The 15443-nt window shown below is 42.9% G+C and overlaps 1 protein-coding gene across 5 annotated transcripts in view; it reads right to left on the bottom strand.

Annotated features, from left to right (window-relative positions):
• Positions 1-11837, bottom strand: part of Golga3 (golgin A3) — a 46958-nt gene extending 35121 nt beyond the window's left edge. Inside the window, exons 1-6 of one of the 5 annotated variants that reach the window (XM_076922321.1) lie at positions 11596-11837; positions 6829-7147; positions 4339-4608; positions 2967-3079; positions 811-1457; positions 151-262 (exon numbers count right to left, since the gene is read on the bottom strand). In XM_076922321.1, coding sequence (XP_076778436.1) covers positions 151-262; positions 811-1457; positions 2967-3079; positions 4339-4608; positions 6829-6964 — 1278 coding nt within the window. In that variant the 5' untranslated portion in view covers positions 6965-7147; positions 11596-11837. Of the gene's footprint in view, positions 1-150; positions 263-810; positions 1458-2966; positions 3080-4338; positions 4609-6828; positions 7148-11469 lie in introns of those variants that run through there. The other 4 variants (XM_076922323.1, XM_076922322.1, XR_013106951.1 and 1 more) reach the window with 4 other exon arrangements.
• Positions 11838-15443: the final 3606 nt, after the last annotated feature.

The following is a 15443-nucleotide window of genomic DNA, read 5'->3' as shown; positions in this document are numbered from 1 at the left end:
TGGTCTACAGAGTGAGTTCCAGGACAGCCAGGGCTACACAGAGAAATCTTGTCTCGACCCCCCACCCCCCAAAAAAATTTACATACAGCAAAGACCTACATAGTCTTTTCAGAGATTCAGCTTATTAAGCAACAATCAAACATCCCTTACCTGACTGGCTTCTAATGACAAAGCCTCCACCTGTCCTTCAAGTCTCCTTTTATCTTTAAGCATCTGCAACAATTCATCCTGTGGGTCAGCAAAAGAGCTCTCCATGGACACACTAGGGGTCAGAAGTACAAAGTCAAGTGATAAGACTATGATAACATACTGTCCAACTTTTACATTTCCCTCTGCTTTTCCTGTTTTTTGTTTTGTTTTGGTTTTTGCTTTTAGAAAAAGAGTTCTTTTTATGTACAAAATACATAGATCCTCTGTGACCTGAAACTATGTAATCTAGACTGACCCTAAACATATAATCCTCCTGCCTCAGCCTCCTAAGTGCTTGGATCATAGGTATGCACCACCAACATCCAGCTTCTTCTCAGAGTTTAAAACATACAACTTAAGAAGTGAACTGGATCTGAGAGGTTCATGCCTCCTACAGAGGAACATGCTCTAGAAACAGGAACTTGTAAGCACCCAGGAAGTCTTAAGAGATAGGTCTACAATGCTTTTCAAACTACCTAAGTGGTTTAGAGCTGACTCTACTTACAAAGGAAGCGACAGAGGTGTATATAGGTGAAAAGCTAATGTAAAGACTGGGGTGCATTAGCAAAGACACATGGCATAGCAACAGTAAAGAGCCCAGATTCAAGGCTGCTGCCCTACCTGCTGCAGACACTGTCTCTGCGGCTCTGCACCTCCCCGTTGGTTTCCTGGTTCTGATCTTGGTGCTGGGCTGCTGCAGCTTGTAGTACGTCTTTAATCGAAGGAAACTGGCCCAAGGCCTCAGCAGAAATCTCCTGGCCATCAACCACATATGCTGCTCCTGGCATGGCCACGTTCCCCAGAACACCACAGGCCCCTCGGGCAGAGAGGCTGCTATGTGAGGAACTGTCACTCTCATTGCCATCAGCCTCTGACACACTATCCCCAGTCATCGAGGCACTCTCTACACGGTTATCAGTCTCAGATGATGGGCTAACCTCAGACACAACCGAAGTGCTACTTCTACTCTGTTTCAGGGAGCTTCCAACAGCATCAGCAGTAGAACCAAGGCCACCAGAGTCACTTGGATCTTCAGTTCTGTAGTCAGCCAGAGACCGGATCTTGCTTGACTTGGAGTTCTTTTTCTCCTTAGAATGTGCCAGCAGCCCTAAGCTGCCCACCTTGGGCCCTCGAGGAACACTGGTACGCAGGAAGGAATATTCTTTTGTCACAGCTACAGTACTGGCCCTTGGCAAGTTTTCTGGATTTAACATGAGCTCAGGATCAAGTGTACTAAAAAGTTTCATTTTAGTTGCAGGTTGACTAGACTGAGAAACAAACAAAAGTATAAAAATATGACTAAGATTAGCAAGCAGCATCTTAAAACTGTCATCCAGAAAACATGTACCAATGAACATTTTACCAACAACAGCCTACCAGGCCCTTAGAAGGTTGGGTGCAGCAGATCTGAAAAACCACCTCTCAGGTTGCACTGAATGACCAGACTTGACCATCCCTGGGCCTGAAGCACAGCCTTTAATGGCCAACACTTTAAACATTTTAAAGTGCCGGGCAGTGGTGGCACAAGCCTTTAATCCCAGCACTTGGGAGACAGGGGCAGGCGGATTTCTGAGTTCGAGGCCAGCCTGGTCTACAGAGTGAGTTCCAGGACAGCCAAGGCTACACAGAGAAACCCTGTCTTGAAAAACAAACAAACAAAAATTTAAAGTGAGTTACATAATAAGTTCTTCTCATCCAACTTTCCTGGCTATTGGAATTGGATCTACTTTAGGTCTGTAATTATTCAAGAGGTAATGAGCCTCTTTATTCATATCTGTTTACATATAACTCAGCAAATACATATGGTATCCTTTCTTGTGGAGTGAGGAGGATACTGCCATAGGGGTCTCGTGATCCAGGCTGAGAGAGCCCTCAACATGCCCCTGTCTCCATCTTGGTCTAGGAATATAACTATGCCACAACACCCACACATGTGGAACTCTTGCTCCGTTTTAACACTGTTTATTATCATTTAAATTCCCAGATATTTTATCATTTTTATTGTTGCAAATTCTTTCCCAAGTGATTTTTACAACTGATCGTGACAGGATAATTACTGATTTTTCCCATTAATGAACTGGAATAATAAACAGAAAATTTCCTTAAAAAATTTATACCTAGTAATGGTTTTCAGTTCACATAAACTTCTAAGGCATTATCAACTTGCAAATAACACCAATCCTCCTATTTGTCAGTGTTTCTCTTATCTCATTACATTAGCTAGAAATTCCAACATATATGGTCTGAGTAATATTTGGAAAAACTCAAGTTATGTATGTCAACATAATTTTCTTTAAAAATTATGTTTACTTTATGTGCATAGATGTTTTGCCTGTATGCATATCTGTGCACCATGTATATTCTTGGTTCCCTTGGAGGCCAGAAGAGGGAGTCAGATGTCTTGGATCTGGAGCTATAGACGGTTATGAATTGTCTTATGGGTGCTGGGAATCAAACCCAAGTCCTCTAGAAAAGCAACAAGTGCCCTTAACCACCGAGGCATCTCTCCAGCTGCAGCATAATGTCAATCCTGTCATTCTACCAAATTAATGTAACCCCAGGGCAGGAACACAGAGGGAGGATGACAAACATCCTAAATACAGCAGTTAAACATAGGAGAAATAACTTCTAGAAAAGAACACAAAGGGGAAGAAGATGGAGAAGAATGGAATGCCCAGATATGGACTGGACAAGTTCTATGTTGTAGAACTCAGAGCCGCTCAGATATCACACAGAGGAGACAGGACACAGTCCAGACGCCAATCCAAGAGACCTACCCTCTCCCGATGGCGCTTAACCCGGTACTGCATCAGTTGCTCTTCCAGGCGCTTCCGGGCCTGCAGTCGGACCTGCTCCTCCTTTTCCAAGGGCAATGAAGATGCAGTGGAGCCTGCGAGGAAAATGGCCATTGAGAGGTTAAAAGGGAGCAGGGTACAGAAAACTCATTGGTAATCACACATTTTAGATTTAATCACCAGTATGTTTTTTAGCTTGTGAAAAACACACAGTCACCTATATTCCATAATTCCCAGATTGAGAGAAAAATTGAGGGCCATAGCCACTGAGCACAGGTAAGAACTGTGCTCACAAGTGACACAATGCCAAGATGAGCCTCTTTTCATTACACAGACATATTTTCTTAGGAAGTTACACTCACAAATTATCTCAACTGCTGCAGTAACAAAGTCATAACACCACGTAAAAACCAAGAGCCCATTTGATAAACAAAATGGCTGATCAGTCCTGCTGCAGCACTTAGTGTAATGTGAAGACCTGGAGGGCCAAGGGCAGGCTACATCAGTTTCCTGACAAATGAGCTCAAATCCAGAACTCACACTCAGGGACAGTAAATACAATGAGAACTCTTTAAAAGAAAGAAAGAAAGAAAGAAAGAAATAAATAAATAAAGAAAGAAAGAAAGAAAGAGAGAGAGAAAGAAAGGGAGAAAGAAAGAGAGAGAGAGAGAGAGAGAGAGAGAGAGAGAGAGAAAGAAAGAAAGAAAGAAAGAAAGAAAGAAAAATTGATTTAAAATATTAAAACCCAACTTGTGTGTATAGGGGGTGGTAACATAAAATTACTGTACTTGCAAACCCATGGCAGCCACTCTCATGGGGCTGGGTTTGTGGCTTAATCTTAATACCAGCAGATGTGTCTGTAAAACATCAGCAGAGGGTTAAGAGGTCAAAGTCAAATCTGATGTCCTCCTGCTTCAGTCTTTCACATAACTAACTACAGGCATATAAATTTCATTTTAAAGACCATGACAAAAAATTCAAGTATTTATATAAACATGCAAAGGATCTTGTGAGAACCTGGTTTGCCATTAAGATTCATTCCCTGCCTGTTTCTTGGCCACTATGAAGAATGACACGGGAGGTGTGTTTGTTGAGGAGTCTCACACCACTGCTAGCACTAGACGGCAGAAAGTCCCAACATCTAGACATACTTGTCCTCCTTAAAGGGAAGCTAAATTGTTCAGATGCATCCCTCTGCCTCCCCCATTCAGTATAAAAACAAGACAGGGCAAGTCAGAACTGCTCACACAGGAGCAGTCAGAACTGCTCACACAGGAGCAGTCAGGCACTGATTCCAAGCAGAAGATGCAGACAGCAAAGGGGCAGGAGGAGTCCAGAGGGAATGGATGCTTACACAGTTGCGTTTCTTGCATGGGAAGACTGAGTCTGAGAGACTGCAAAGCTTCTTTTCTATCACTGCCCTCAGCACTAGTCCCCTGAGACTTCCTTAGGTTGTCATGGAAACCATCCACACCTGTAGAGGCATCAGGTCCCACTGAGCTTGTTGTGGGATCAAGAGACAACTGAAGGTCTGGGATCTGCCCATTCTGACAGATGGCCACCTGGCTGGATCTATCTGGGCTTCCTTCTTCCTTAAAAACTGTGTTTACCTCAACACTGGCATCTGGAAAGACAGAGGAAGTGTGTTAGCACATTGTTTGAAAAAGTTTAAGTCATTTCCAGACATACAACTATATGTAAGTCCCATGAGCGTGGCATTTCTGTATTTTACACGTCTGTTTTCTCTGACTGTCAGGAAAACAGCCACCATACCTATCTTAAGGCAAGGGAAGTTGGGGCAAAGCCTCATGTCTTCACCTGCAAGCTAGCCTTATCTTCTACACTATGACTGTTGTATTTAACTCATGTTCCCTTCCCACTTAAATAAGAAAAATGAAAACCAAAAAACTTTGAAAATCTATTTTTTTAAGTGTTGTTGGGAGGAGCAGAGGCGTAAAACAAAGTTGATTTTTCTGATGTGTAGATGAGAGCTGGGCTAACCAGAGTCCAAGCTCACGTTTTCAAGGGCTGGTTTCAAAATAAAGTCAAAATACATTCTCCAAAGAAGTAGATAATCCAATCAGAGTGATTCTGCTAAAGAGAACAGAAATCAAATTGTGTTTTGGCTGGATGAGCAAGAGTTAGGTGTTATAAAATTTTTTTTCACAAACTAGGTGTGGCTTTTCATACCTATAATAATTCAGCACTTAGGAAACACACGTAGGCAGATCAAGAGTTCATGATCATCCTTAACTATAGAGCAGGTTTGAGGAAAGCCAGGGCTCCAAGAGACTCTACCTCAAAAACATTAAAAAATGTAAAACCCAAGTTTACCCACAAGGGCTGCGCTCATGGCCCAAAGCCAGCCTTACATAGTGCCATTACTGCACAAAGAACTAAAACAGTTCTTCCCCAAAAAGATAAAGAAAAAGTTCTCAAAATTAAGTCAAATTTAGACTTTCTTCTGACTTCCTCAGTTGGGTAAACCAGTTATCAGTAAGGAGGGAGGGAGGGTCCATCCTGAGGTATTCCCAGGCTCAGTGACCTAAGATCTCATAGGCACCAATATCAATGGGTACCAAGATATATCCAGAAAGCACGCAGGAGATTCCCTATTTTCACTCAGGCCAAGTAAAAACCGGGTTGCTATTTACAAATACAAATTCCTATTAGTCATTGACATTCCTCCTTGAAAATGAAAGCTGCCAAGTAGAGAGTAGAGCACAGAAATCATCAAGGCCCAAGACATTTTGCTATATGACATAGCCCCACACCATCAGCTTTACCAAAGGTCTCTATTTACCAAAAGTTGCAGGGATTGTGGTCCTACACCGTCACCCTTTATTAAAGGGTGTAGGGATTCTGCATTTCAGATACAAGTTACAAGTGGTTAATACCAGTTTCTAATGCATAGATTGGTAAACAAAATGAGTTATGAGCAGCATACTACACTTAAAATCTAAAAGCAACAAGATCCAATATGTATGAAGACTTTGTTTCCAAACACAAGCTTAAATACAAACATCATGACAAACAGAAGACAAAAATGGCTACATCCTCTTACTAGATGCTCACTAGGTAATAGGGACGAAACTCAGGGCTTCAAACCTGCCAGGTAAGCATTCTACCACTGAGCTACATTCCAGCTCTTTTTACATATTATATACATATCACTTCTTTAAACCCTCACAAATACCCAATGCATAGGTTCTATGAATCTCACTGAATGGTAGATCTAAGTGGTTACACACATTACTTCTTTTAACCACCACAACTACCCATGATAGGCAACATAAATCTTCTAAGTGACTGATCTAAGATGTCGATCTGTGCAAGAACCCACTATCTCAGGCACGAAAACCAGCACCTTCAAGTTAACTGCTTGAACATCATTTTATAAGACCTACAATGCAATTTCTGCTAGAGAACCAGTAGATAATTATCTTTTTAAAGTTCATATTGCATTGCTAGCTCCTGATTGCATGGGATATAGGAATCAACTGAGTTATTACTAGTTCACAAACAACAGAGAAACATGACTCCTAGGCCACTAATCAGTCCTAGTTATTCAAAGTTTGGCAACCAATCAACCAAAAAGATAGAATTCTAAGCACTAACAATTCACCAGTGGAAATTCAATAGAAGCCTTCCGGAAGCAGTTCTGCTTCTGGCCATGGCACATCTCCTGTTGACTACAGACTGTGCTTGATCTAAAATTAGCACCAAATGAAAACATCTGTAAGATTACTAACGAAAAGTTCGTGTCCCCCTCCCTCCAAAACACTAGCTGACCTCCTCTTCCTCAGAGTGAAGTGCTAAATCACAGAATGACCTGATGACTTACCCTGAGCTGTATCCTGTTGGTCAGGCAGTTGAGCCAGAGAGCCCACAGTCTCCAGTGTGGCTTCAGTACAAGGTGAATTGTCACTGCTGGACTTGTGTTCCCAGAGGCCATCCTGTTTGGCTGATGCTCCATCCATGGTCAGGACAGCCCAGACTAAAAAGATTCTGAGGAGCTACGAGTAACTCTGGATTAAGTTTGCTTTTTGCCATCAGCAACAGCTCAGAGCTTCTAAGAAGGATCTTATTCTGTTTTCCATTTTTAGGGTAAAGTTTAATGTCTCATAAATGGCTTGAAGTCAAACCAAGCAATACCATGATTCCTGAGAGGACAAAGAGAAAAATGCATTGGGAAACTTAAGTTGTTAGATTTTAAGTAACAGTTACAAGGCTCCCAATTCGTATACAAAACAAACACAGATTTCCACCCCACAAACAATCCCTGAGCACCTACAACATCCTAGGTTTTGAAGGAGCCCTTTCCTAAGGCATGCAGTCTCTCCTGGTGCCAGCTATAACAAGTTCTACCACAAATGATTCTCCAAGGTTTTTAAAAAGTGCTTGTAATCTGTTGTAGTTGTCCATGTGGCAACTGAGGAACTGAACTTTAAATTTTATTTAAGTTTAATCTGAATGTAAATAACCATTTGTGGCCAGCAGCTTATGAACTAGACAGGCCTAGATGCTCATAAAACACCTGGAATCATCATGCCCAAGGAAAGTTTATACTGTATGCTATGCAACTCAAATCTAGAGGAGAGAAAATTAAAGAGTGATTACTAAAGGATGAGGTAATCTAGCATACTAGATGGGGATCCTGAAGGGAGATCCAAGGACAAACAGAAAGGCGGCTAACTTAGAAAGTGGGCAGAGAAGGCATCTCACAGCAGGTAACCATCCACCTTTCCCTATTAGTAAGACCAGTAATCACTATGGTGGATTAAGTTTAAGAAAATGTAACTTCACCACGAGTCTGACAATTAGTTATAAACATTTGAAGTGTGCTGATGGAATTACTAACTTATTTCCTTATCAAATGGTCAGATTTAAATATAACCTTCTAGGCACACTGTAGGTATATTCGTATCTATGTTATTTTTTCAGAATAAGTTCCATATTATTCTTTCTGTTCTATGCTTAACATGTTTCATGACAAAATAACCTATATCCTGAGCTTATAAATCATGCTGAAGCTGGGGGTAGAGGCACATGCTTTTAATTCTAGCACTCAGGAGGCAGAGTTAGGTGGATCTCAGAGTTTCAAGCCAATCTTGCCTACATAGTGAATTACAAGCAAGCCTGGGCTCCAAAGTTGAGACCCTGGCTCAAAAAAAAAAAAAAAAAAAAAAAAAAAAAAAAAAAAAAAAAAAAAAAAAACAAAAGAAAAGAAACACACTGAGAAATTACAGGTAAGAAGCCTGAGAAGATGGTGTTCATGAGCAAGGTGTGATGCTGACTCAAAAGGAGGGCTAGCACACTGACACCTGTCACTGCAGACACATGGCCTCTGACTCCATCTGTCCTCTGTGATTGATGATTACCTATGAATGAAGAAACTCACCAATAATAAAGTCAGTTTAGCCTATCAAGTTAGCCAATGACATACAGGTCTAGTATAGGATAAACACAGAAGTGCAGCCAAAGAGTCCCAGAGATAATGTGCCTTAGATGCAGTGGCAATGCCCATAATTCAGACTGTTATTAGACAAACATTAGCCAAGAATACTCAAGTTCCACTGATTTAAATTTGATGACAAACGCATCAGGCTGTCATAAGCTAGAGACTACCACACATCACCTCTTATTTCCCCTTACTCTTGAGTTTCTGCTGAGCAAGACATCTGATTCCTACGAAGTCCTTCCTCCTTTCAGAGATGGATGGCATGGCACAGCCCTCCAGAACAGAGGACCATCCAACTGTAACTGACTCTGGCTAATACACTCAGATGGCTCCTGTCCACCATCAGCTAGTTCCTCCTGAAACAGATCTACAGATGACTTTCTGAACTGTGCCAGGGGTTAGGATCAGAAGGCTTCCACCTTCTGTGCCTGAAGGGCAGTAAACTGGCATTTACTGTCTAACCTCAGTCTTCTTTGAATTTGGGTAGGCATGATTCAGTCATACAGGGTCTCATTACCTCAGACTGCTGACAAGGGCAAATCTCTAGACACCAAGGAAGATGAGACAGCTGCGGTATGGGTGGGGACACACAGATGGACGGACACACACACAGGGACACAGGGACACAGAGACACACACACACACACCCTGGTTTTGGTACATACTACATTTGTGACTTTTTTAATCAAAGAGGTCATTTTCATTATAGTTATCTTTTTCTTTTGTTTGGTCAATTTGGCTCTTTTTGTGCATATGTATTTGCATATCTTTACGTGCCATTCATCTTGTTTTTTGAGACAGTATCTCTTACTGACCTATAATTCATCACTAGGAATAGGCTGGCTGGCCAGTAAGCTCCAGAGGTCTGACTGTTCCCACCTCCCTGGCATTGGAATTACAAGTGTACACTACCATGCCCAGCTTTCTACATGAGCATTGGCAAATGATCAAAATCAAGTCCTCATGTTTGTACAGTAAGCACTTTACTGACTGAGATATCTCAGCCAGTTCAATTTGTTTGTTTTGGGCTTGGGATTTTTTTAGACAAAGGCTCAATATATGGCCCAGGATAGTCTCCAACTCATGGAGATTCTCCTGCTTCCACCTTCTGAATGCTAGGCTGACAGTCATGTACTACTTCACGAAGTATATAGTTTCATTTTTAACCATTTGTACTCCCATTTCTAGATGGCAGAACAAAGCTATCACTGAGAAATTCCCAAGATATACCTAACTTCAGCAGTTCACTCAAATTTCATATTGAGAGACTACCATCTCAGGTCGGCAGGTTTCCAGCTTTCCCAGCAGTTCATAAACATGATCCACAAACAATAGCTACTCCATTACTGGGGTTATCATCAACTAGAAATGATTCACAGGCAAAGATAAAACAGGACTTCCTGAAGATGTCTTGTTGATGCTGCACTATTGAACAATAGCAAATAGCATTCTATACAGGTAAAGACCAAGGGCCAGCCTCAGGTATAGCAAGGACATAAGTGACAGGTTTTGAGTTAAACATGTTTGCCTCAAATCCTGTTTTTCCATTTGGCTGTAAGATCTTGTTAGGTAGATTTCTGAGCCACTCTTATCTTATTACCTCATCAATAAAAACACAGAGAAAATGAATACAAAATTTTTGCTAGGATTGATATAGATATAGGATCTGTTCATGCCTCCGCTAAACAAGTGTAATTATTTCTTTCAACAGCTGTTCAAAATTAATAGTAAAAGCCAAATTGCAGTTATATTCTCACTTGAGAAAATAACATTACTTAAATCAATTGGCCAAAAAACCAGCTCATTTTAAATCTGAGTAACTTTCATTTCTTCTGTTTGTTTCTTTTCTGAGAAATAGGGAGGAAACAAGATTTTCCAAATTGTGTCTGTGTTCATACGCACAGGTGTGTGGAGGTCAGAGGACAACTGAAGAGTGGGTTCTTTCCTTCCACCACAGGGCTTCCAGGGAACTCAGGTTATCAGACTCTGTAACATTTAACCACTGAGAAGTCTTTCAGATCTGCTTTTGGATTTTTAGACAGAATCTTGCTACCTAGTCTGGGCCTCAAGCTAGTTGAGGTCCTCCTGTCTTGACTTCCCAAGAGCTGGTATTACAGACATGTGCCACCTTAATACATGTGCCACCTTATCCAGCTTTTTCCTTTTCCTTCCATTCAAGATACACTGCATCTGAGTCATTAAAGGATTATAAAAGTAAAAGTCAGGAGGCATCTGTAAATGGTTTACAATGTCCCGCTGACAATAAAGTACAAACCTCTTAGCCTAAACTGGACATCACTTTAATGGGATTCTTATGTCTGTATCCCTCACATGCTGTGTCTTTTTTCATTATCTGACTTTATGATCCATACAGAAGTACAACTGACTCTCCATAGGGTCTCTACACTTCTTGTTCACTTTTCTTGAGACAATTCCTCTCAATAATTTTGCACAGACGCTTCTTGTCATGGAGGCCTACCTTGACTCAAAAGTAAACTCTTCCGAAGGCTGCACAAAGCTAATCCTCTCACTGTTTTGAGTTGTCAGTACACCCTCACCATAAAGTGATGAAAACAGAGACCACAACACTACTGTATCCTGGAACCTTCTACAAACAGGGCCTCTCTTTCTATAAACATTCAGTAAGCGCCTGTGGAAAGGTGGTAAGCTGTTCGCCTAGCTCTCTCTGGTCACTTGACTCCACTGACCATGTTTAGCAGGGCTGTGAAACACCTCGGAGAACCAGAGTCATAACAATATAAGTCCCCCACGCATTGAACGACTTGCCACCATGTCACGTTCGTCATCAACAGCAAAAGGAGCAGACTTCAAACACGCTGACCCAACCAAGCAGCAGTAGCAAACGCTCAGGGCCGACCGCATCCCGTGAGGTGCAGAGGAACCCTCTGCGTTTACCAACCCCGTACTGACACCAGCTGCGAAGCAGGGTTCCAGCCCCACAGAGTAAAAGGAAAAGCTGACTTGAGCTGACCGCCGCTGACCCAAAGTCTGCGCTACCCTCACCGGGCTCTGCATCCGCCTTGCCCGCGTACGCCCCTCCGGGCGCGGCCAGGGTTGCCCCAGCAGTCCCTCCACGGTCCTCTACCACAAGGTCCCGACCCTCCTCAGTACTAGCCCCACAACCCTCACCCGTTGCGGCCCAACCCTGCGGCTCCGGTAGGACGTGGCTGTGCGAGGGGCGGGGCGCAACAGGGCACCAGTCTCGGGCAACCCCCCGGAAACAAACTGTGCTCGAGGTCTTCGTTCCGGAAGAGAGGCTGTCCTCTGCGGCCAGTAGCCACTTTCGAATTAGGGTTGGTATGGATCTCCGGACAGAACTGAGGTAGCCTTCAGAACGTGGCCTTAAAATTTTGTATGCCTTCTTTTCAGAGAAACAACTTCCAGCCTAAAGGACCAAATCAGACCAAAAGAAAAAAAGCTTCCGGCGGTAGTTACGTAACCAGGACTCGCCACGCTCCCAGCCCCTCGCGGCCTTCTGACTGGTGGGTATGATGATCCACGTGGTCACGCCCCCTAGGGCGTGGCTTTCCCGCCAGACACCGCCTCCACCACAGTACTGGCAACTTGTTCCTAAATGTTTGGAAGCCTAGTTTATATTATGCCAGTATTATTCCCGCCCTGACGCTGTGCCACGCGACTGCATTACCAGCACGAGGAAGTCTGACAAGTATCACAAGCTCGAGGACTGACTGGACTATAAAGTGGGACTTGTCTTAAAAAGTAAAAAGATGTCTGCAGTGTAGTTCAGAACTCTTGGGTTCAGTCTCTAGTATGTGAAGAGATAGGAAGGGAGAGGAAGTTCTTGCAACAAACAATATACTATATTAAACTGATGCCACAGCTACATGGGAAAAATGCCAAGTATACATTTTTTTTTTTCAGTGCTAGAGACTGTATCCTGGGCCTTAAAAATGTCTAGCAACCTCCCCACCTCCAAGCTGCATTTCTAACCCCAAATAAAAATTACCATAGCTTTACTAAGGTATAATTTACATGCTGTAGAATTTGCTCTTGTGTACAATTTGAGTAAATTTGCAGCTGTACACTCATTTCTATAATCCAGCTTTAAGGGCACTTTCATTGGAGTAGCTCTCCTCACCCTCTTCTTTCAGCCCCTGGTCACCACTCTGCTCTGTTTCTGAGTGTCCATGCCTGTACATTTCATAACAATAAGGTTCATATACCATGTAGCTTTGAGTTCTTTCTCAAATTGTATCCATATTATACATCTTTTAGTGCTTTCTTCTCATTGCTGAGTTATATTCTATTGTTTGGATATTTCTTTTGTTTCTGTTCATCAGTCGATGAACAAATTTGAAGGGTCTTGAGGTGGACAGAAGTACTGACAGGGTCCCAGCTTTATATGTTCATGGGGGCGATGGGGGAACCTGCTGTGTCTACTGAGGACTGTTAGATGCCAAGGATTTTGCCAGATGCTTTCGAATATTCCTGCTTTCAGAAAACTTACTTCTTGGTGGGAAACAGTCAACAGAAGACAGACAGGACAGGAGATGATGTCAGAGATGAATAAAGAGATAGGTGGGCAGATATGCTGCAATCTTATGGATTATTTAGAAAGAACCTCTCTGAACCTGGTAAGTGGCTCAGCAAGTAAGGGCACTTGAAGCATAAGACTGGCAATCTGAAGATCATATAAAGATGGAAGGGATGAACCAACTCTACAAGTTGGGCTCTAATCTCAACACATGCACCATGATACACTCACCACATGTACTTAAACATCTCTCTCTCTCTCTCTCTCTCTCTCTCTCTCTCTCTCTCTCTCTCTCTCTCTCTTAAAAAAATTTTTTAGAGACTTCTCATCAATCTAAGCCAGTTCCTAAACAAAACGTATCTGTGGGAATGTGCTTTAAATTTGCCCGAGAGCATTCGAAGATCTAGGAGAGTGTTAAATATGAGTAGCATGAGGAGGGGAGGTCAGTGTGAGGCTAGGGAACGGCCACAGAGGATCTGTGGCAATGGGAAGGCAGACCTTTCAGAGATGGCAAAGGCAATTGTGATCAGAGGTAAGTACTGGCCCAGGCACAAACTCTGGCTGTGGGAACAGCTCATTCTTCTCATGTAGAATGCAGTTGCTCTTCCAGAGAGATGAAGGACGATGCTGGGGTTTTGACTCGAGTCACAAGATCATGATATTTTCTAAGATGCTGACGACCATGAAGGCAGGCTTTCATGGTATATGTGGGTGTTGTGACAGCATCTACTCTAGAGTTTCAAGAGAATTTGAGATGTCAGAAAGACACGTAGCTCACTATCCAGGCACAGGGATAAGGCTATTACATAGTCTAGGGAGCTCAGAGAGCACCAACTCTCAGAGTCTGTTATGCTCAGAGAGTAATAGACTGTGGAGGGAATCTTTTGTGCAATGTATGGAAGCTTCACCTGTCAATAAAAGGTTGTTAGCTTATGAGCTTAGGCAGGAAATAGGGAGGTGGAAGTTCCTGTACAGAGAGGACTCTGGAATAGAGTCTGAGGCTTGGGAGAGGTTTGCCTGGAACTCTTGATTGTCTCATGAACCCTGAGAGATAACAAGCCACGTGGCAGGACTTGGAGTAGCACAAATGGGTTATTGAATTATGGGATATGTTGGGAACGGGCCTAAGCTTTTGGCCTAAGCATTTATTCATATATACTTCAGCCTCAGTTGTAATTTTGAGGAACTTAAGTGCAGGTGAAAAGGCCCGTGGTTACAGTAGACTAGGAAGAGTTTTAAGGCAAGTGTTTATTCTCTTTGGTTTTAGTGTAAGTTACGAGGTTCTATGTTATATGATGTTTAAGCTGATGTGTTTAATGATACTACTGCTCAGGAGGCAGTTCTGCCATAGGTCACCTGAGCTTACTTCATGTGGCTAACTGTATCTGGTGAGTCTGTAAGACTGGCCTCTCCTACTTTATGGGCCTCTGTTCTCATTTCTTGAGGAGAAACCCAGCCCATTTATACAGCCCTGACAGTGTATAAACATTAACTGGTGTGCATACAAAACTTGAGGAGAGGCAGAGAAAAGGCCAAGCTAGAGAAACCTCAGGAACAATGCTGGGTTCCTCTATCATGCCACACTTGAGGTTGGATCCACACTGGACTTTTGTGGTTTTCTTTTTACTAAGTTTCAGATTCCTACTTCTGAGCTTCTGCTGGCAAGTTTCTAGGTCTGTTACCCAGGCCTCACTACAGGTATGTAAGGCCATCCTGGCTTTCCATAACCCTCTCTTAGGCTGCCAGACCAATGCAGGGTAAGCTGTCACCAAGGTTCCCTCAGTTGGCAGAAACCCTCTTTGAACTCCAGCTACACCTTTGGGTTAGCTGTGTCTTTGAGACAAACACAGTTCCAGGGTAGGGAAGCCTGCTGGAATCCTGGTCTGACTATCCCACCACCCCTTACCTACAGTATAAGGTAATAAAGATGACTAACCCTGAAGATTTAATCAGCTTTTTGTAGTTGGAACTAGGGGCTCCTTTGTTTTAAGCCAATTTTCTCAGTTGGAATTGGAAGTCTGGCCTAATAAAGTTGTACTGGGGGCAGCCTGGTTCCTTTAGCAACCCTATGACCCTTTTCTGGCTTGTGCTTGGAACCCTGCAGGGCAGGAAGGGTTTCTTTTGATAGGACAAGGAAAGATATAACAGCTGGCAAGGCAGAAATGCAGGCCAAGCTGACCACGAATTCAAACAGAGTTAACAAGGAATATGGAGTGCCTCTTGCTGCACCAGGAATCAGAGACTCAGTGGACATCTGCAGGCCCCACTCTGTATGTTCCAAGGCTAGGTTCAAGAGCTACAGAGAAAACAGTCAGTGTTTCTCTGAGGAAACCTGCATACCCTATAGGTGATAACAGGTAGCAAGACAACCCCAGATTAGTGGTTTTGGGGCTGGAGTGGTTCAACTTTATTATCAGCTTGACTGGATTTGAGGTCACCTAGGAAACGCAACTCTGGGTGTCTGTGGGGTTGTTTTCAGAAA

Source organism: Arvicanthis niloticus, chromosome 24 (genome assembly GCF_011762505.2).
Source record: "Arvicanthis niloticus isolate mArvNil1 chromosome 24, mArvNil1.pat.X, whole genome shotgun sequence".
NCBI classification, from domain to species: domain Eukaryota; kingdom Metazoa; phylum Chordata; class Mammalia; order Rodentia; family Muridae; genus Arvicanthis; species Arvicanthis niloticus.
Note: the sequence above shows the minus strand (reverse complement) of the source record. Positions and strands in the feature narration are given on the sequence as shown.